The 21493-nt window shown below is 40.9% G+C and overlaps 1 protein-coding gene across 14 annotated transcripts in view; it reads right to left on the bottom strand.

Annotated features, from left to right (window-relative positions):
• Nucleotides 1–21493, bottom strand: part of ncam1a (neural cell adhesion molecule 1a) — a 220480-nt gene that overhangs the window by 27523 nt on the left and 171464 nt on the right. For 5 of the 14 annotated variants that reach the window (XM_044041844.1, XM_044041845.1, XM_044041836.1 and 2 more), the window contains 5 exons: nucleotides 20812–20962; nucleotides 15403–15587; nucleotides 14684–14780; nucleotides 10825–10992; nucleotides 7401–7526 (listed from right to left, as the gene is read on the bottom strand). In XM_044041844.1, coding sequence (XP_043897779.1) covers nucleotides 7401–7526; nucleotides 10825–10992; nucleotides 14684–14780; nucleotides 15403–15587; nucleotides 20812–20962 — 727 coding nt within the window. Of the gene's footprint in view, nucleotides 1–1081; nucleotides 1085–2983; nucleotides 3032–5403; nucleotides 5419–7400; nucleotides 7527–10824; nucleotides 10993–14683; nucleotides 14781–15402; nucleotides 15588–20811; nucleotides 20963–21493 lie in introns of all 14 variants that reach the window. The other 9 variants (XM_044041842.1, XM_044041830.1, XM_044041833.1 and 6 more) reach the window with 4 other exon arrangements.

Below are 21493 nucleotides of genomic sequence, written 5' to 3'. Positions count from 1 at the left end.
AACATTTGGAGAAAAGTAAGAAAAAGAACTACTGAGTGGGTCCTAATGCGTGCAATGCAGTCGTTTGCTCTTTGTGAGGCTGTTCTTGCGTTGTGATCGTAGACTGTTATTTAAAATAAAATATACATGAAATTATAATTAAATCCTTATACTGTCAAATCTTCAACAGTATAATGAAGATGGCAAAACAAATCGGATCAGAATGTGAAGAAAAAGGCACATAAGGGGAAACAATATGTTGTTTTTGCCTTTCTAAATTGTGTTTACAATTGAAATGACCAAAATGTATATATGTACACCTCAGCGCATGAACACGTGTGTCATTGTTATTTTTTCTTCAATTTTTCCTTTTTTGATAAATTTGCCAAACAAAATAAAACAAAATCTATTTTTGCTTCGATTTTATGAGTCACAAAAGAGAAGAAGATAAACAACATGCTTCAACATAACATTCATTTATGTGAGTACTTACTGAATACAGTAAGATCTGTATGGAATGGAATGAGGGAGCCCAATGACTATATCATAAATACGTACATTATACTGCATGTTGCATGTCATTTAAATCCACTACAACTGAAATGAGCCCTCATTTTTGCACGGTTTAAAGTAAAATATCTTAATTTTAAATAATAATGTTGATTTAAAGCGGCTTTTAATGATTTAATCGGCTATAAATCAACGTGACTGCACAATATGACACATGGCTTATGATGTATTTTACCTATTGTATATTTACACATGCTAATGCAACCAGAGTGCACTATCTACTGCACAACACCGTGGCCCCTGATTGTTCTTTCTAATATGATTAAAGGAGCAGAAATGAACTACTTTGCAGTCTACGATGGGAAATGGGCAAAACGCGTCGTAGTCGGCAGATGGATGAGGAAATCTGAGCGATGAATGGAGGCGAGTGGAGTGAAACAATGCATGTTTACTATGTATTTTATCATCTTGAGATGGATGAGGAAAAAAATGGCCAAACAAAAGTGACAGCAGTCGAATCTAAAGTCTAATTAGACGGACGTTCTCGGCGCTAATCTCACATGATCTTTGACTAAACAACAAAAACAATTACCTTCTGTTGGCCAGCGAAGACGACATCATCAGCACCATGCAAGAGCCACATGACAAAGTCACATGATGTGCACGCACATGATTGGTTCAAAGGAAAATAAAGGAGAAGTGGGGGTGGGGGAGGGAGGAGGAACATGGGAAACACACAAAACATTTTTGAAATGATGAAAAACATGGCAACGTAATGAACATAAACAAACGGGAATGTTAAACACAAGGGAAATGACATTGAAAAATGAACATAAACAACAACAAAAGGAAAAACGTAAATTGATAAACACATATTTCAAATACATAATGTTGAAATTACGAAGGCAGTTGCAGACTCTTGTTGTTTCCCGTGTCGGTTATATGTCCGCGATACGACCGAAGCTGTGCACTCAGAGTTTCCTCCTGCAGCCGATCGACAATCAACAGCTTTTCCTCTGGCAGACACGTGTTTATAGCTTCATTATTTACAATACCAGCGTCATTGTGCGGACTGGATTTACTCAAGCTCTAGCCTGACTGTAATTACACACAGATGACGACAGAGGACCAGAGGAAACTCTGCAGCTTTGGGTATACACGACATGCCACCAGCACAGCAGAAAACAATAGGAACACATGGAATATCAGGAGGAGGTCTGCATCTGATGAGGGTCTAAAAGCATTGTGTTACATGTGTGTCTGAGTGACGCCTCTGCTGAACACACAACGCATTTTCTGGAGCAGAACAACAACAAGCCAAGGCTGTATCTGACAAAACTGTCTTCACACGAGGAAAAGATGCAGACTTTTTCTCACTTTCCTCATAAAAAAGGGGGAAAACAAGAATATATATTAATGTTATCTCAGACGTTACTTTAGTTTGTTTTAAAACAGCCTTTCAATGTCAATTTGTCATGATTTCCCTGGTTGTCTGAACACGATCATCATAAAACAGTAGAGGTTTTGCAAGTGTTGCTGATCAGTGTCAGTCATCCATCTTTCATGTCAGCGGTTGCTCTGGCAACAGCTTCCTAATAAAGCAAAGTAGGGTTTTTGTTTTCCCAAAATGTGGAAAGAAACTCTTTTGCAGCAATCTCTGAGTCAGAGCCGAATCGATTCCACCGTGAGAGAAAGTGTTCGGCAGCTGTCAAGACGGTTCAAAGTCAAGACAAAATGTCTGATTCCAGAACAAAAAAAATGCACACAAAAAATGCATCACTGTTGTTGGTGTTTGTACAGCTATGACTTAGTGATGGACCAGTAAATATAGATAAACAACAGAAGGACATCCGATTTACTCTGCAATAAATGGTCGTGATTAAAGAACTCCTGTAATCCCTGACACTGAATGTACATATTACTGTTGTTTTCACACCGACTATTTTATGGTGCGATGATTTTTAAGAACTGTACTAAAGTGGTATAGTATAAAATCAGCATTTAATGACCTTTTAGAGACCTTAGTGTTGAATATTTAATCTACATTCTCCTCTGTATCCACACGTGGGAAGGAGGTTTCAGTCGGACTGACCACATGTTGAAACTAGAAACGAGAAAATTGTAAATACTGTAAATTCTCGATGACACAAACAAAGTGTAGTGGTTGTCATAAATAAAGCAGTCTACGCTGGGATTAGGATCATCATTGGACAAATCGGGTTAATTATGTCACACACACACACTTGTATTCTAGAGTCAGGCAGTTAGAGGGACAAAAACCTTGTCTTTGCCAAATGTTAGTGAAATCATCATCTACGGACAATCGATGCAGTTAGGAGATCTAACGTGGTGGGCTGTCGCTATGCTCTACAGAGGTTTTACGAGCCCCCCACGCTGTAATAAACGGACATCTACATTAACTGTGAGGCCAAGCGGTTAAGAGAAATAGCGGTGAAGAGAGACACACTGCACACTGCTGGACCGGTATACTCACTATGGGCCATAGTGGTGGCAGCAATAGTGGGTGGAATCTGTGATGAAGCTGAAAGATGGTGAAAACATGGTGAGAGGAGCCGGATTTTCTCCTCAACATGAGCAACTGGGTGCTTTAAGGGGGGTTTTTGAGAGAAAATGCTTTGTATGATTTTCAGCAGTCATGCAACAGCAAAGATATATAGCCTGCTGTATCATCGCTGGCTAGAATGTTTTCTTTAATACTGTATTTGCCCAAGACATATGGGATAAGGTCCTTGGCAACACACACACACACACACACACAAATCAAAGTCGTGTTCTTGGGGAATTCAAACTTGCAAGAATAAGAGCATATTGTATGCTTACTTCCTTTAATAAAAGTTGTTTAAGAGCGATGGGGAATCCGGTGAATGCGGAGGCAGGACAGCACTCACCTGGGATGACCAGGAGTCATAACAGAGCTATAAAGTAGTACTTTTATTCTATCTTATACACCAAAAGTGGTTAGTCTGTGTCACAGGAATGATTCGAGGCGTACATCTCACAAGCACAATAGAATTAATTCTTTGTTTAATGCATGCTGAGATCTCGCACTCTTGAGACCCGGAGAGGTGGAGCCAATCCAAGGCAGGACTGACGCCGTGGCGCTCGAAAAATGACGGTTCTATGCGTGAGCTCGAGGGAACTAAACGATTGCGGTAATCAAAACAAAACGGACGCATCAATTTTTTTTCATTGCGTAATATAAGTTCATTAGCGAAATCGTTAGGACCGGAGATTTAAGGTAACGACACTAACGATTAAAGATTAAACTTGATGACTCGGGCGCGTTCATTAAACTGATTCATAACATTAAAGGACGGGAAATCGACTGGTTCATAGAGCATTGAGATCAATATATATTTAGCTATAAAGCAAATGATGGAAGGAAAATGGCTAAATTGATTGTTACAGACAAGAGAGAATATTTAATTGTAGGAATTAGCTGGGACTTTGCTTACATTTCTGTGCTCTCTGTCGTTGTGAGGCCATTTTATTTTTTTTTACGAGGCTTTCCTTCGATCGTCTGAATTTGCCCGACAACACAGATGTTGAGAATGGCGGTATACTGCAACTGTCCTTGACCGAAGCACTGGCCTCAGATGTGGAGTCACCCCTGTGGATATTGGAGTGTGGCTGCCCACTTAATGGAGTGCACTATGCGAGTACTCATAGTGCACTCCATCTCGCCCGTACAGCCAAACAGCAAGCGGGAGTTTGTGGCGTATACACAAATTGAGATGCAGCAATATCTTGTGCCATTTTTTGCCCGTGAATTGTTTTGCCAGGCTCTCGCGGCTTCAGTGAGTCGCTTGTCCGGGATCCGGCGCTGTGCTCGTGTTTGTTTAGAAGTGAGTTTATAGTTATTGCTCTCCCATTGTTTAGGGTTCTTTACAGCAACAGCTCGCCGTGAGATTAAGGTTATAGATTTCAACAAAGTGCAGCGCGCACATTCATCTGACGCCGGACACACACACTTTTATACTTTTCTCTGAAGAACTGAATCAAGGCCATGCGAACTTCTGTGCACTTTAAATTTACGACGGTTCAAATAAATAACACTCAGGGACTGAAGCTTTCAGAAAAATCTACTGTATACTATTTTTTTTTTTTCCTTTCGCAGCAGTAGCACAACACAGCGGTTCTTAAATACTTGAAATCTTGCAGTAACTCTAAAGGTATGAACCTGATTTCTTCTGAAGTCCAATGACCAAATTGTGACGCCAAAATAAAAGCACAAATAAGAGTCCTGAAGATTATGCGACATCGTAACCTGAGTAGCTTGAACCTGATCATTTAGGTACAAGCTTTAAAACATTCTTTTATTAAATTCATACTGATTTATTTGTTAATACAGTATGAATGTGTTCTTCTTTGCTCTCCCTGGAGACAGCGCTTCTTTTAAGGCATTATTAAACAGTGCGACTGAACTGCTGCAGTGCACAGGTACATTCTATTTTATACAAGAGAGAGACATCAAAATAAAGATGTTGCTAGCAAGCAATACTCAAGAGGCACAGATACATATCACCAAGGACTATGGTTCGGAATAACTCACTTGCTGCTCGAGGCTGTGCGTCATACTAATCTCTCACACTAAATCTGGAAGTACATTTAAGGAAGAGACTGAAATGACATCTGGAAAATACGTATGAAAGGCCATGAATGAGCGCTACCTTATTTTATGTATGAAAGAAAATCCATAATCTGTGGCACTGGCTGATGATTTCTGTTGGCTTTTCCATGGAAGACGTTTTTTTTTTTTTAACATTAGATGTTCATGATTACAGTATTTTCAGGGAAATAAAGAAGATGAATGCGACAGAGGTGGAAACAAGTACAGATGGAAATAAAGCAGAAAACAGTGGGAGGGGAGGAAAAAAAAACCCAAAAACTTACTTGTGAAAGAATACCCTGAGAGGTCCAATGGAATATAGAACAGATGGGAAACCATGATGAGAAAACAATGAAACACAGAGAAAGAAAGAGAGAAACAAAGACAATGAAATGAGGATAAAAAAAATATGAACAATGCACTGCTGCACTGCATCCTATCCTATTTGACTTTTATTTTTGTATATCTGCAGTCTCAGTCATGCCTCTCTTAACTCTGTGGCTAAGTTTGTCTCTGATAATCCAGAAATTTGTCTTTTAAATGACTTCATGCTCCAATGGGACTTTGGTCATGGCAGATTCAGTGTTTTCATACAGAAAAAAAAAACACATCATAACATTTCTATCTGACGCTCTCCTTCTGCTGCGCTGATGCAATATTACACATTAACTGACGTCATGTGCGCTGATTTTATCGACTCCCATTTACATTTCTTTGCGATAAATTATACGTGGAGCTCGGTGTGACACTCTCGGGTTTTAAAAACCCACAATGGAGAGGAATGGAAACAGCTTTCTTCTACACGGGTCGTGGTGGGGGTAAGGAAGCACAGACAGAACATGAAGGTAGCTAAAAACAAACACAGAAAACGAATATCAACGACGCAGATTTCAAACGCTGACAAAGAAAGCCTTCTAATTGTATCGGCAACAGTGAGACAAATGGCTGAAAGATAATTGTGGCTTATGAGTTTTCTTTGTTTTTTTTCTCATTATTCCTATCAATAATTAATTTACTGACTTAATTGGAAACATAGTGAATAGACTGTCTGTATTCATTTATCATAGTTTACACCCTGACTTCCTAATTTTTTATGAGCTTTTTTTCCCTTCAGTTATTTTGATAATCCCCCCCTCGCTCTCATTTACACGCAGTCGACTAATCTGTAAGAGATCTCAGGAATTAGCTTTGTAAGTATGATGTCAACTCCACTACAAAGAATCATATCTACAAACTTAAATTGTGCATTAAGTGGATTTATCCTTTAATCCAGGTTTCTTATCATCATGCCGTGTTTGCGATGAGCACAGTTTCATATTAAGGGAACAATATTCCTTTATTTCCTCTTGTTCTTGAGCACCAATTGTAATGTTTGTGTGAGTGCCTATTCATGTGTACTATATGTGGAACAAAAGCAACGTCATTTGCTTTAGACTCCATGCAATCATTTGGTATCATCAAACCACATCCCAGAGATTCTGGACGTCTACTGGGGTTCAAAATATGCCATCATTTTAGAAATGGATGCACATAAATAAATACAAAATTGAAACATTCAAGCTGTTTGCTCCGAGACTGCAGATGCCACCATATATTAAGGCGGCTGTGATCTGAGGCCAGATTGTTTCCATACGAAAAAACAGAGAACGGAAATTGCTAGAACGCGGAGAGTGAGAGCAAATCACTGCAGCGATCTGGTGCAAATGTTTTGAAGCTTCTTCTTTTTTTTTGATTACGCCAAATCCGTTTGCTTTAAACACGGCGGGATTTAAAATCTCCTTCACCTCCGGAACAGCTACTGTTCCATCACATGCTGTCATTTCCTTGACCTCTAACTGTTGCCTTGACAACGCACCCTGACTGAACTTCGACGACACAACTGTCACTTCACACCGACATATAACCTCAGAGACGTCCATGTTGTGCAAAATGAAAGGAGGCGAGGTTTTGCCTTAAACGCTTTCAAGGTTCGCGAGGAACCGAGCACATCATTCCGTTTATAATGATGGATGCGGGGTTATACTTTGCAAAGTTAACGCTATTAACCATGATGATTAGAAGTGGCGATGGCATCGTAAATCATGTTTCCTTCGAGCCTGGACGGAAATAGCCTGCGGTGTGGGGTTGTTGGCTTGGGAACAGAGAGGAGTGCGGCGGCGAAAAGCATCTGGGCTCAGCGAGACATGAGCGGGACGGTGGAGTGAGCATGGGCTGGGAGTGCTGGGAGGTCAGAGGAGCACTTACTGAGAACACCGACACGAGCTGCGAGGGCAGTACTTACGGACGGGCTTGGTCTTGAAAGTGTCGGCCTGGCTGCTCTCGCCTTCACCTTTGCCGTTGATGGCAGAGATCTTGACCTCGTAGGTGGTCTCCGGGTTCAGGCCGGTGATGGTGACCTCGGTCATGTCTGTTGGGAGTGAGGATGGTGGTGTTATAAAGCAGAACATGGCCAGTCGAGGCAAACAGAGAAACAGGTGAATTACTGGGGAACAAGTTTCCTTTTTGTCCATTTTGTGCATGAGATCTTTCCTCAGCATTACTTGGTTCAATATAAATAGTATTTTCACAATTCATTGAGTCACATGTTTTGTATATTTCACGTAGAGGCTGGCTGGAACACTCAAGCTCACAGGTGAACAGGAATTGGACACTAATAATTCTCCTAATGGGATTATTTATTGAGACTCAAAACTGCACATAAAGAGCATGGGCTAATATATGAGTATTTTTAAGTGAAGGTAGATTAGGGGACAAGCATAAAAACAACATTTACAAGAACAGTGGGACAGTTTGTTGCCACAGCTTTTACAGAACAATTAAAGACCAATTGCAACGAAACTGGTGTCAAGTGTATTACACAAAGAATGTTATTAGAGAAGCCTGGAGTAATGCGACTCTCATTCCACAAAGTCCATTTGCAAAAAGATGTAAAATATGCTCTGTAGTATAAGAAAAGTGGCCCAAAGTGTGGAACCTCGATAAGATACACAACATTTCCGGTAAGCTGAGACTTCAATTACAAACACACGTCCCGTTTCCTGCATTTAAAAAGCACGACTTGGCTGATAACTCAGTGTTTAATAAAGATAGTAGTAACTTTACGGATGGAAACAAATTTGGCTGCGGTGCAAAACAGCTGAGAACCATTTTTTCTTCTTCTTAATATTGGGACTTGAAAGGCTGCTTAAATTAATGAGGGCAAATGTATTCACAACTCGGCTTTTAGTGCCATCGATATCAGTGAAAATATGTCACTGCTGAAATGAAGATGAGCTTTTACAGCCAGACCGTGCCCCCGGTTTTTCTACAAAAAAAAAAAATCCCCACACAAATCACACCCAACATCATGAATGGCTAAATCAAGACTTTTTATGTGTTAATCACTGCGATGCTGTGGGAAACGACTAGTGCATAATTGCAGTACATGATTACCACGGCATTAAAAACATTTCACCAGTAAACAATGGGGAAATAATTCAGTACACACGGGACGTGTTTCAAAAAACAATTACAGCCAACAAAACCAGCTTTTATTGCCTAAAAAGTCCAGAACAAAACCAAAAATAACAATGAATTCACTCGACCGACACACTGACTTGTAGTGCAACGTCTTGTCTGTTAAATTTATTACATCTCACTGAAATATGTGAGAATGTTCTACAAGACAGACAAAACAAAGGATTGTTGTGAACTAAGAAAAATCAAAGGATGGGACGAGACTTAGCCTTTAAAAGCGTAACATGGATATTTTTAGTCTAATAATATTTAGCTGCATTGTAGTCAGTATTACATCAGTGCGATGATGACTTATATTGTTGTGCACAGCTTCCCCGACTTCAGAAGTTTGAAGCCACTTAAAATTCAACAAAACTTCAAGTAGACAGATGACGACGGAATCAAAATATTTTGTCCCCATTACCGGCGCATAATGGTTATAAATAATCATGATCCCAATATTGATCACGACGAGTTATAATTACCAAACAACTGCAGAGCCCTGGCAAACCATTCGTTACCATATGATGTAATTATTTATATGTAAATTACAAAGTGAGAATTCATATTTTACAAGAAACAATTCAGTGTACTTCAATTTGACTTTTTTTTGTTCCCTTTGCTTCCCACAATAAAAGCGTCGACAGGAGGATTTTCTATAGCCCAACCTGAACCTGGCCTTGTCCTATACTGTCGTAAATGATCCTCATTCACACCAATCAGACTTTGAAGGCTCCCTATAATATCAAAAATATATATATATATAAAAAAGGAGATTTTTTTTGCTTCATCAGCTCAAAAGATGGGGATACATTCAAGTTAATGAATGGTAGTGCAACTGTGAATGGCATTTGACATGGGTTAGTGAAAGGCGATCCCTGGGTGGAGAGGAGTTGGAGACACTTTATCTAATAAATGAAGTCCTCACAAGTGCTTGTATGCTGGGACAAGGGCAGTAGATTGACTGAAGGACTTATTTTAATACTTGGTGTTAACAGCCGTACTCACTGTTATCAACATGCGATCGCATCACTGTGGACAGACGTCGATACCGGGTCAGGACGTGGCTGCGATCGACCTGGTGTGCTGTCACACTTTACCTGTCGCGTTACGTATGTATTTATGGAGCCGTCGTGATAAGAACTGCTTTAAAACATGTGACGGCCCAGCTCTTTTTGGCACTGTCCGTTAATACAACAAGAAATGCACAGTGAGAAGGTGCAGTGGCACAGGGAAGAAATGAAAAAAAAAAGAAAGAAAAGACCTTTGATGTATGTTTCTGTTGGAAAGGCTTCATGATTATGTTTAGATGCCGTGATGCGGTCGGGATCTTTGGCGACACACTGCGTGCGCGCTGACAGTGCGTGGGTGGGTGCATGTGTTCTGCTTTCTGTGTATGGCTGCATGACAGGAGGCTCTGGGGCTCCTGAGCTGACAGCGAAGCCTGACACCCACTGACTGATACGTCCCACGTGGCAAAACAGGACAAGAACCGTCCAGATTTTGTAAAAAAGCTACAATCCCCACGAGTGGGACGGTGGATATTATCTAGGAGCTGCCAGTGTCTGGGGCTGACTGTCATCGAGGCTGCACTCTGTTCCACCTTCTCTCCTCTTGACGTCAGCCACTGTCATGTTTGGATTAAATGTTGTTGCTCTATCATTTCGGCCAATATTTCTTTCATGTAGGAGTCGCGGTCTGAAGAAACAAACAAAACAACTAAGGTGTAACTGATACGTGCCCAGGAAACACGCGACCCGAAATAAAGACTTTTAACATCCTGTGCGATCACGTTGCTTCATTGAAAGTTCATTTTATTAGCTTTTTTGGGGGGAATTCTACAGACGTGGTGAATGAGGGACTAATTCGACTCTGAGCAGAAATCTCTATCCCAGCAGGAGGTTTGCAGCGACTGATGAAAAAATATCATCCTAGATAATAAAGCTGATAACGATATTTAATTTTGGCACAATTTATTCCTGTATGAGACTCAAACTCTCATGCATCCTAATGTGTTTCACCTGAATCCAATTATGGTCTCCTTCTTTGTATGTTTAGTCTCTGTGCCCCTTCAATTATCTCCCTTGTTAAATTTTTTCTCTCTGTGAGATCGATGACACATTTCTTGTTTAACACAACTGTAAAATCAGTGAACCATAACGGGATCAGACATCCAAATACTTTCCGGGCGGGAAAGAATCATGACTCACCGTCCTCGGCTTTATACTCCCTGCCAGTCCAATCCTGGCCGGTCAAACGCCACTCCACTCTGTACTTGATAATGGGCACTCCACCGAGAGAATCGGGCTCCTTGAACTCTACCACCGCCGTGCTCGAGAAGGCTTCCACCTGTATGATTTCTGGCGACGATGGCACCTCTGCAACAGAGAAGACGACATTATGTCATCCGTTTCTTTAAAAATCAGTCATGCGAAAATGAATAAAACCATTCGGCAGCATCAGTTTCATGTAGTAACAGTTAAGTTTGCACACGTGTCAAAGACTTTCTGTTATGTGCCCCTCACCTCAACGTGTCCAAGGAAAATCTTCCAAACAAAGCCACATTTTGGCATCGTTAATGTGACATAAGATGACAAACATGGTGCTGTTTCATGACGTCTAAGAGCTGAGGGATTAACTCAGTTGTAGAATGAGATTCAGATTGGTCCATCATATTCCATGTGTGTATTCAACGTCTTCATACATCGAACGTCTTTACCCCAAAGTTAACAATCGTGAGAGCAGATAAGAGGAGAATGCCACCTTTTAAATGTATCATCGCCTCGCTGAGAGACTGCGGCGCGAGGAGCCTTATCACTAAATTACACTGCAAAACAAACCCGAGTGGGAGAAACCAAATCCTCTGAGGGATTTGATTCCTTTTTTATTGTATTCTAAAAATGCGATTCCGACAAACTCGCAGACTAAACGCATTTTTGCTGTGCTCATAACGGTCAAATAGGATGATGAAAATCTTAAGTTAATGTTATATGAGAGTGAAATGTAACACTTGGTATAAATGTCTCACTGTTGTGTGAGAAGCCTTCATAAGAAGATCCTTTCAAAATAAATATGATATCAGTTACATCAGTTGTTTTTTTTCCGATGTAGTATTGCTTCTGTCTGTGTATTTTGGCTGCTATAGTGAAGCGTGTTTAATAAAAGCGTCGGGATCTTGCCAATGCAACACCTACTGATGTGTACTGCTCCAAATCAGCGGCTTTCAAGACTGAGCTGCATGACGTGCCTTTATACTGCCCCAAAGCCCAGGGCTTGCAGCAACAGCTTTCGCTCTCGTGTACTTAAAAGATAAGACGGAGTCAGGTCACAAGAATAAAGTGCCCTGCAGAATTTAGCATTCTTCTGAAGACACTGTAAAAACCTCCTACAAGCAACTAAGGGACCTGTTTTGATCTCAGCACGGTAATCAGTATGCCATGTATGCTTCCTGTACATCTATTCAATTTGGGTTCTGACGTGGTATCCTAATCATGTTAGACACGGCGTATTCAACTCGTGCTTCCCAGAGGATGATTCTTAATGAATAAAATTTCCTCTTAAGAAAATCAATCACAAATCAATCCATTTTTTTTTCTTTACATTACTGATCATGTTCACGTTCTCCAGGGTACGAACCCCTTTGATTACAAGGTGCACATGCTCTTGTTTTTTGGTTTGCAACAGCAGGAATGAAGCAGTTTTTTTGCTGCACTAGTGATCCAGCGACTATTGATCGCAATCACGGTGTTAATGAACACTGCAGCCTCTGAAAGACACGACTGTAGACTTCACTCCAACTTTAATAACTTCACTGAAACCTCATTGCCTCCTTAACAAACTTAAAGGAATACTTCACCGATTTGCATTTAGCTTAACATCCAAACTCCATGCAGAAAGGCCCTTGTTCCAACCTCCTTGCTGCAAAGGCAAGAGTGCTAACCACTACACCAACCGTGTGGCCCTATCATTTGTGTCTGTGTGGGTAAAATAAGGTACATGACTTCTTCATCGCTTTCCCATTGTCACGTCCCTTGGCGTTGGTCTGACAGACACACAAGGTATCCTTCCACGCCTGAGAGAGACGCACCAAGCTTTAAATTGACTCCGGTGTAAAACTACTGGCGTTGTATTTAGACGCTCAGAGCAGAGCAGTGGTAGAATAAAAGTCACGGGAAGAGATTAGGGTTAGGGACCAGGGCATGGAAGGGTGCCCTGCGCGTCTGTAAGGTGACACTGAGGGCAGTATATGACACTCTGTGGAACGAGGGCAGGCTGGATTCCATTTGCAGTAGCAGATGTGCTCGCCTGTCTTTGTTTTCATGTTCAACATCACAAATGTTCCACAAAGCCCAAAATGTGTCAGAAAATGGAACGCAACAAAATAGAGCACAATGGAAACCAATCCCACATTTGTACCTTTCACCTCATTCCTCCATCTTTCAGACTGTGCACACATTTAGACTGCTGCTTGAACTCTGTGCATTCTAACATTGTGCAAAATAAGCACACGAGAGAGAGCCAAAATGTATCATGTTTACTTGAATGACACGGTTTCCATTATGAGCGAGCAGAGCAAGAGCTGATAAAAAGCTGTCTATTGCAAGGTCCTTTGACTTGGGAGTGAATGACAATTACATCCATTCCCATTACAGAAAATAGTCTGTGGTGGTGCGTGTTTGTTTTTTTTGTGCAGTGGAAAATGGGTTTAACACTCTCAGTGCTAAAATGAGACAGAATAAACTAATTACTACTCCATTCATGTATGTTTTCAAACCACAGCCACTGTACGAGGAGACAGAAAAGCACAACCATGAACGTACCAAACAATTTCTCAGAGTGTCGTGTTGTTACGTCATATAAAATACATGATTTTGCTCAGATGGGGAGCTGCTTCATGCTACATGTCAGACTTTGTTTTATTACAGTGGAAAATAATGTGTAAAGACACAGAGTGGACTGCGCCACATTCAACGCCTTTATTAAACGTTAAACGCTTCAACGTAACTGACAGACCGACTGAGTTATGCAGCAAATGAGAAGGCAAAAATGAAAACTCCTCAAAGGGCCGACAGTATATTACAGTGTATTACAGTACAATACACATTTGCAGCAGACGTTGTCTGTCCAATTACTGTGAGCTCACTGTATTTAGTCGAGGTCCTGAGTGACCTACCTTCTCTAATGGGTCCAAAACAATTTACATTCTAAATGCAGCTTACAAAATCCAATCTTTAGAACTTAAATAACAATTTCAGTCAAATTCAGGCTGCCTGGAGTCTCATTATGGTCTGCAAGCTCAGACTTTTAAGACCCAGAAAGGAAGGAAATACAGTGGGATTGGAAATATTTACGTACGTGTAAATATAGATTGAACGGGGAAGGTGGTCTCGGACCTCTAGACTCTACTGTAAATATATTTCACACACGGTACCCTCGCTGGTTTCTGAGTGCCGAGAGAATTGACTTTAAAGTTTTATCCATAACATCTAATGGACCTTGCTTGTGGTTTTATTGCTGCGCTCTAAAAGGTCTGGGGATTCATCTTGACCTTGGACCAGACATTGGGGTGTGGGTGGCTGGAACATAAAGTATGACTGAAGATGACTGAAATGGGAGGGCAGAAGTGGGGGTGTTATCGATTACATACTGATTTTGGGAAGTTTAGATGTTATTTTAATTTAAACTGGTTATATCATCCTTATGTCCTGGAAAATGAGAATAAAATGCCACTGCATAACAAGGCCAACCTTATAAATGACTTTAAAATGTGGTAAATAATTTATAACATTATATAAAAATCATGTTATAAAGGAGATAAAAAATGCAACAGAGATTTGTTGCTTGCCAAATAGTGAGCCCATATGTATCTGTACTCTCTGGTGCTTCATCTAAGATTAACCAAGTCACTAACCAGAGTTTAACTACCATCAGAGTAACTTATTCATGAACAGACGTCACTTAGTGAGATTGATGAGCAGTAAGTGGTCACAGGATCCTTTAAATATTTAGTAATTATTTCCAAAGTGTTTGCAACATAATGTGCAGTGGTGCTCTTTTCAGTCAACAAACCTGCTTGGATGAGAAGGAATTCCTTGGACTCGGTGCCCATCAAATTTGTCGCCGTGCAGTTGTAGCTCCCAAACTCATACTGAGACTCAGGGGTGACCTGCAGAGAGGAAGAGAAAAGTGAAGAAAACTTGCCATATGACACAGGTCATTAGCTTTGTAATTATTAGCAATTGGTTTATTGCAATGAAGCGAGCAGTTGAGTCATGGCTAATCTGCAGTGAATTATATGAAGGGTGGTCAGCGGGCAGGGACAAAGACATCTATTGTCAGGACTAATCATCACCCACTTATTTATTAACATCAACATCATGCACTCTGCACTTAACCAATGATCTACTGTTCTAATCCTTCATCCAGTGTTACTTCTTAACTTCATCCTCTCATTATTCATAACACTCAATATTCTCAACTGAAGTGAGTTAACCTTTTTTCTTTCATGAATAATAAATAGGAAGACTTTTAAATTACCACGACGCTACCTTTTTTTTTGTTTTCAAGTATTCACAGTGACAGATGCCGAAATGACAAAAAAGTCCATGTAAAGTGGAATAGAAATCATCCATAATTGCTTCTGATGCTTCTCTTTTTTATCTGTTAAGTAGCTTTAAACACAAAATGTGATCATATCTAAAAGTTGACATGCACTGACAAAACAATCGTTTTCACAAAATCACACCCTGAGATGTTTTAGATTAAATCTGGCATGTTTCTATGCAGACCTCCAGGTAGCTGATGGTTTGCACGTTGTAGATCTTGACGTTGGTCATGTTGGCGCTGGGCAGCTGCAGGCCGTCTCGGAACCAAACCACCGACGCTCCCGGGTGAGCCTCCACCTCGCAGCTGATGTTGGCCGCGTTTCCCTCCCACGTGTACGTTGCAACCGCTCCCAGGATCTTTGGAGCATCTGAGGCAGCAAAGAGAGATGGTGAACATCACGTTAGACATGTTCTAGATTTGGATTATTTTATGTTTACACTATTCACGCGACACGGTTTTTGCTGCAGGGTGTCATCTTCTTGACATGGAGGTGCATAAATGATTTAACAAACAAGATTTGGCAACAAGTAGTTGCCAAATCTTGCAGCAAGAAGACCCCAGGTTTGAGCCCCGATTGGAACAAGGACCTTTCTGCATGGAGGTTGCATGTTCTCCGCGTGTGTGCGTGGGTTTTCTCCGGGTTCTCCGGCTTCCTCTCACAGTCCAAAGACATGCAATATGGGGATGAGGTAAATTGGACACTCTAAATTGACTGTAGGTGTGTGTGTGAGTGTGAATGGTTGTTTGTGTCAGTGTTAAAGTGGTAGAAGATGGATTGATTTGGCGACATTACAGTAAGTCATGCATGTTAACTCATGAACTAGATGACTTGCTGCGATTGGCAAAAACACACGCTCTTCTCCACCTTGACACTTTTCATTTTGCCAGATTTCAATTCATTTGGGGGCAAACGGGCGACAGGAGCGGCTTTAGTTTGTGAATAAATAATGTCGCCAGAATGAGTGAATCATTCACTTACACAATCATATTATTTGCATCCAACACAGTTCTGAATGTTCTGTTGACTCAATCATTTTTATATGATATTATCAAACCCGTCAAATCACTGTATGCCAAATTCCAAGGATGCATAGGAATCAGCCACACAGGCAAGGCCACAATCAGTGCTTTATTGCAGAAGCAAGGAATCATGGGATGGCAATATTTCATTTTGTCCCTGAAGCTCCTTTTTTTTTTTCTTAGCTTTTCCAGCAGTTCTAACAGACTTTTATTGTATTCAAAGCATCTAAAAGAGAATGAAAGTTCAGTCCTGAAAGCAGTTTATAGGAAATGCTGAGTCACTTTTAGAGAAAGGTAAACAAACGCTAAGTGTCATCTAATAGTTGCATTTGTCTCACTTTTATACATTTTATGCTGAGGTCCTTTTATGATATCAATTCAAATTTAAAGACAACCCGTGCTGCTTTTATGGGTCATTGAGTAGCGATTGTTATGGCGTTGTGTAAGAAAAAAAAAAAAGAAATGCAATGTTTTACTGCAACTGAGCAATTACAAAAACTCCAGCGTCTCACAGGGCTGAGTGTCACTGTTCCACAGCAAGTCTAATACGCTCACAATCACCAGTAAACAAGAATTATTGTCAGATGCAAACGCTTTCCAAAATGTAGCTACTTTATTTTCCATTTCACCACCATTAAGAGCATTTCAGCCCTCTCTGCTGGTGCGGAACCCATTTATTGAGCGACGTTCACATGCTCTCGATGCTGAACTGAAACCATATGGTCAAAACCCTTTACTCTGAGCTGTGATTTTTGGCCCCACCGTTGCAAAGTACGAGGCCGTTACAGGAGATGATTGTTTTGCCGTGTTTATTTTATCTCGCTCGCACAGAGCCGCGACGTGGACGCAGTGAAGTGGGCTTTTCTTCCCGTGAGTGCTGTGAGTGCCACGCTGTGGCCCCTGACACAGGCCGGTGCTTTACTCCTGACCCCGGATCCTTGAAAGCTCACAGTCTGCAGAGTTCTGCTAAGGACTGATGGATAATGCTGAGTCGAAGAAAAAAAAGAAAAAAGATGCTCCATCCCCTGAAGCCTCTCACTCAGTTGACTTACTGCAGTGCCAGAGAATTGCTTCTTTTTTTTATTTGTGCAGCCACCTGCCTTTTCTGAGAATAAACAGTGTGTTAACAGGGCACTCTTACATGATCATTATATTCCCATTTTATATGTGTATTTTCAACTTTTTTTGTTTTTTTTTTAACCATGTTTTAAACCTTTATATTACTGACTATGACATTTTTGTACTTCATGCAAGAATACACAATCAAACATTCTTCAGGCATGTTTCTTTTGGCCATTTGCAGCAAAAGAAAACACGACGTTTTGAATGTGAGACCGAGATATAATCATTTCTGTAGGGAATAAAAGGATGGAGCCATAGGGTGATAATCACGGGGGAATTGTCCATTAATCAGAGTGCACAGAGTGCATTGTTTGTAATGCAGTTGAATCACCGCATTCACTGCTACGCTATGATCTCTGAAGCTAATGAGCTTCAGTCGGCCACTTGAGCGTATTTAGCTTTTATTTTCAATATAAATAAATTAATATCTGAATACTTCCAGGGTCAACAGACGGTATAATTACTGATTCTACCTTGCCAGGGCGGCAATGCAGAGAAATCTGTCATCATTTTGTGGTAATTTGTGGTGAAAATCAAGGTTAATTTCTTTTTGGATGAAAATGGTCAGACATCATGCTACTATTCCCACAAAAAAGACAGACACGCTCCCTCCTATTGCTGTATTAAAATACAGCAATAGCACAATCATTGCAATTCATGAAGGTTAACCTTTGGAAAATGCAAAATCCACATTAATTGGGAAACGAGACTGAGGTGAGCGCACGTGCGGCGACAGGCAGCAGCTCGGTGTTTCCACGAGATATGGGAGACAGACCTCCTCGACCGCTCAAACGGAGACGATATTAACACTTTCGTATCAGCTCCTGAGCAGCAAACCAGAGACACTCTCAGCTTCGGCTAATAGGATCACGCTGTGCAGCAGATAGGAAGTCCCATCCCTAGATAGCGTCTTCATTTTGGTGAGTGGTGATAGCGGGGACAGAGAGCGAGGGCTCTCCGCTTCAAGACAAAGCACCTCCTCTTATCGAGGATTGCTTGGCAACAGTGAATCAGCTACCTGATTATTCACTGATTACTTTTGCTAACCGCGGGCTCTCAAACAACTCATCAACACTGCATTTTGATCAAATCTCGGAGCAAATCGCTGGCAAACTGAAAGCACAACTTGGTTAATCCAATTAAACATTCACTAGGATTTCTTTTTCTTTGACGCCCAGAATATGATACGTTTTCTAAATGAGATCAAGTATTATTTCGGCTCCCACTACGAGCATCTAATCTCTCCAGCACAACACACATGGCACGTGTTGAAGTCCTTTTCATGTCACGGTAATTTAGCATCTCTCGAGGATTTATGTCCAGATATGCAGCCATTGAATTTGAGCGCGGTTTCATTTTCAGCCTCTTGGTGCTGAAATAAAACAGTGACAGTGAGGTTTTAACCTTAATTTGAGGGTGTTTTCATCCACAACAAGCAAACCGCAAACACTCTAAAACACTCTTTACCTCAGAAGGATATGAGCAATTTAACCGCATAATCACAGCTACTTTTGGAAACAATAAACTGTTGTTATTTGGCAGCAGAGCACAAAATAACTAAGCGACCAAAAAAACGAATGGTCAAGAAAAGCATCATTTATTTTTTCCTCTCTTTCTCTTTCTTTGACACGTGACTCAGGTCACTCTGTAATGTCACGTCTGAAACGTCACCGCTCCCCCCCGTGGCGATGCCAGAACAGAGTCTTGTGTCACCATGGTAACAAATCACAGTGGTACCACTGACCCAGCTAACCCTGCTCTTTCACCTACTATTTATATTGAAATAGAGGTGACAAGAAGGAACAATGTGTCTTCAGAGCATTTTTGGTGAATTATACAGTCTGCAGGGTTATGCAGCCTGTTGCATCATCCATGTCTCCCCTCAAATGTCACGGACAATTCCAACGGTTTCTGAAAGCTGAGGAGTTGCACGTCAAAGCCAATGTGTGGTTATTACGGTCATTTCTCTCGCACCGCTGCAGGAAGCTCACAAATCAGAGTCTTTGACGCCAGAGAGAAGAGAGTGAGAAGAACACCTGTCTATAGTGTCCATTTTTTGGCCTGTTTTTACACATTGAGAGACAAAATGTGCGTTTCATACTGTTTTTCTAAATAAACCTTTTAGTTTTTCTTAATTTTAAATTTTAGTAAACAGTATTTAAACATGCAGTAAATTGTAAATATAAGTTATATAGTTAAAGTTTACAGGACATTCTCGGGTCCTTTTATGGTTAAAATAAGCACAAAAAAAGTCCAGACGGACATTTTGAGGGTAAGGTGTTAAAGAGGTGTCTTTTCTGTCTTCGAGGCCTATTCATTTATTAATTAGCATTGTCCCTCTTCTCCCTTTATCCGCATATGCAGTTGGTAAGTGTTGACTTTAAAACGACACTATGTACCTTTTGCTTGACGCGCTGTTATAGTGGAGCCAACGTGCCACAGTGAAAGCACATGTTGGATGAATCCTAAGTGAGGGGACGATGCACAGTGAGCCGGTCATTACTGTGAGAAAACCCGACAGGGACAGTCGGTCTTGAAGTGTGCTCTGAAGCTAAGTAGATTTTATTGGGTGTTTTAGTCACACAGTGTTTGTTAAGTCACTTTTTTAGGGGCACACGTGATTTACTGTTTGATCAGAACAGCATTGGCTGCAATAGTCGGTTTTACTGAGCAGCAGTTTACAGAAATAAAAACGAGGATCTAGAGTTGTGCCTGATTCTGGTCATTTCTATCATTGCATGAACAAAACAATTCAGGTGCAGAGTGGGGGAAAAAAGAGAGGCTCAATTCTCCTCACTTCAGCGACACATCAAAATGAATTTGAAGCCGTTAGTTTCAGCTAAAATGAGTACAATTTTATGCCACGCTAAGTAATACAAGTCTTTCAGCGGCAGACTGAAAACTGAAAAGTCTCTTTGTGAAATCAGCTCCATTTTCTTTTGGCCTTTTTGGATCCAAATCAAACAGAGAGATGTCACTCCCGTGTGTCAATATCAAACAATCATCTGAGTCAAACTAGACGTTGCTGGAAGAGAGACACTGGCGACACAAGAGACGTTTAGAAAAAAGAGGGCAGAAGAGTTTAACTTTTGTTGACTGGAAAGACATGCTCCCTGCTCTATTACTGGTGCTATTGATTTCTTTGTGTACCATCCCACAGGTAAAATCAACAGCTAATGAACAAAGCCCGGGCGATTTCTTCTCCTTTTCCAGGGAGCTGTCAAAAGACGTTTAAGGAAGCCGAGAAAATCGGCGAGCAGAGGCAGGCGTGTGAAGAAAAAACGAGGCGACGACACCTACAATTTCCTGACAATCACACCGTCATGACATCCTGTTTCAGGTTCGCACTCAGATTAAATATAAAAATGACATTGCAGCTGTGCGACAGTGCAAAAATAGCCACAGATACAGCATTCAGTGAAGGGAGGACAAGGAGGCAGGTGACTTACAGCGGACCTCCAGGTACATGTGCTTGTCGTCCTGACCGATGGAGTTGCTGGCGGTGCAGAGATACTGGCCGGCGTACGTGAACTGCACGTTTTTCAAGGTGAGGGAGGAAACCCGTGCGTGGGTGCGCACCACGATATTTCTATCGAGGCTCTGTGAAGATTAAAAAAAAAAAAAGAAGAAGAAATCATTATTATCACTTATAAATGCATGCTCTTTGTTTTTTTTGTTATTCCTTCAGCTTGGCCAGGAGAGTATTTATGACCGTTTCTGTCAATGTTCCCCGCAGGAAGAAGCTGGGGGGGAATTATGAGGTTTATTTCCTGGACTGAGTTTTAATTAAAAATGTGATGGACGGATGTTTTATTGACAAGATAAAAAAAAAAACACATTTGCAACGAGCTGTTAATGCAACACAGACAACAATTAGTTTTCTCAGGTAAAACAGTGGTAAGTATGACTGGTGTTATTATGCATTTTTGACAAAAACAAAAACAAAAAAACTAATCGCACACATAAAAATGTCTACATGTTCCTAGCAACTGCTCCGCATCAGGCTGTAAAATCAGCAAAACTATACAGCTGGCATCAGTAAACTGCAAACTCCTGCAGTATGTTGATTACTGTCCCTACCATTTAGCAATCTAGCTGCAGGTTTACAGACAGTCTGATTGCAGTTAAAAC

This window comes from Solea senegalensis, linkage group LG13 (assembly GCF_019176455.1).
Source record: "Solea senegalensis isolate Sse05_10M linkage group LG13, IFAPA_SoseM_1, whole genome shotgun sequence".
NCBI classification, from domain to species: domain Eukaryota; kingdom Metazoa; phylum Chordata; class Actinopteri; order Pleuronectiformes; family Soleidae; genus Solea; species Solea senegalensis.
The sequence above is the reverse complement of the archived record's forward strand: the minus strand, read 5'-3'. Positions and strand labels throughout refer to the sequence as shown.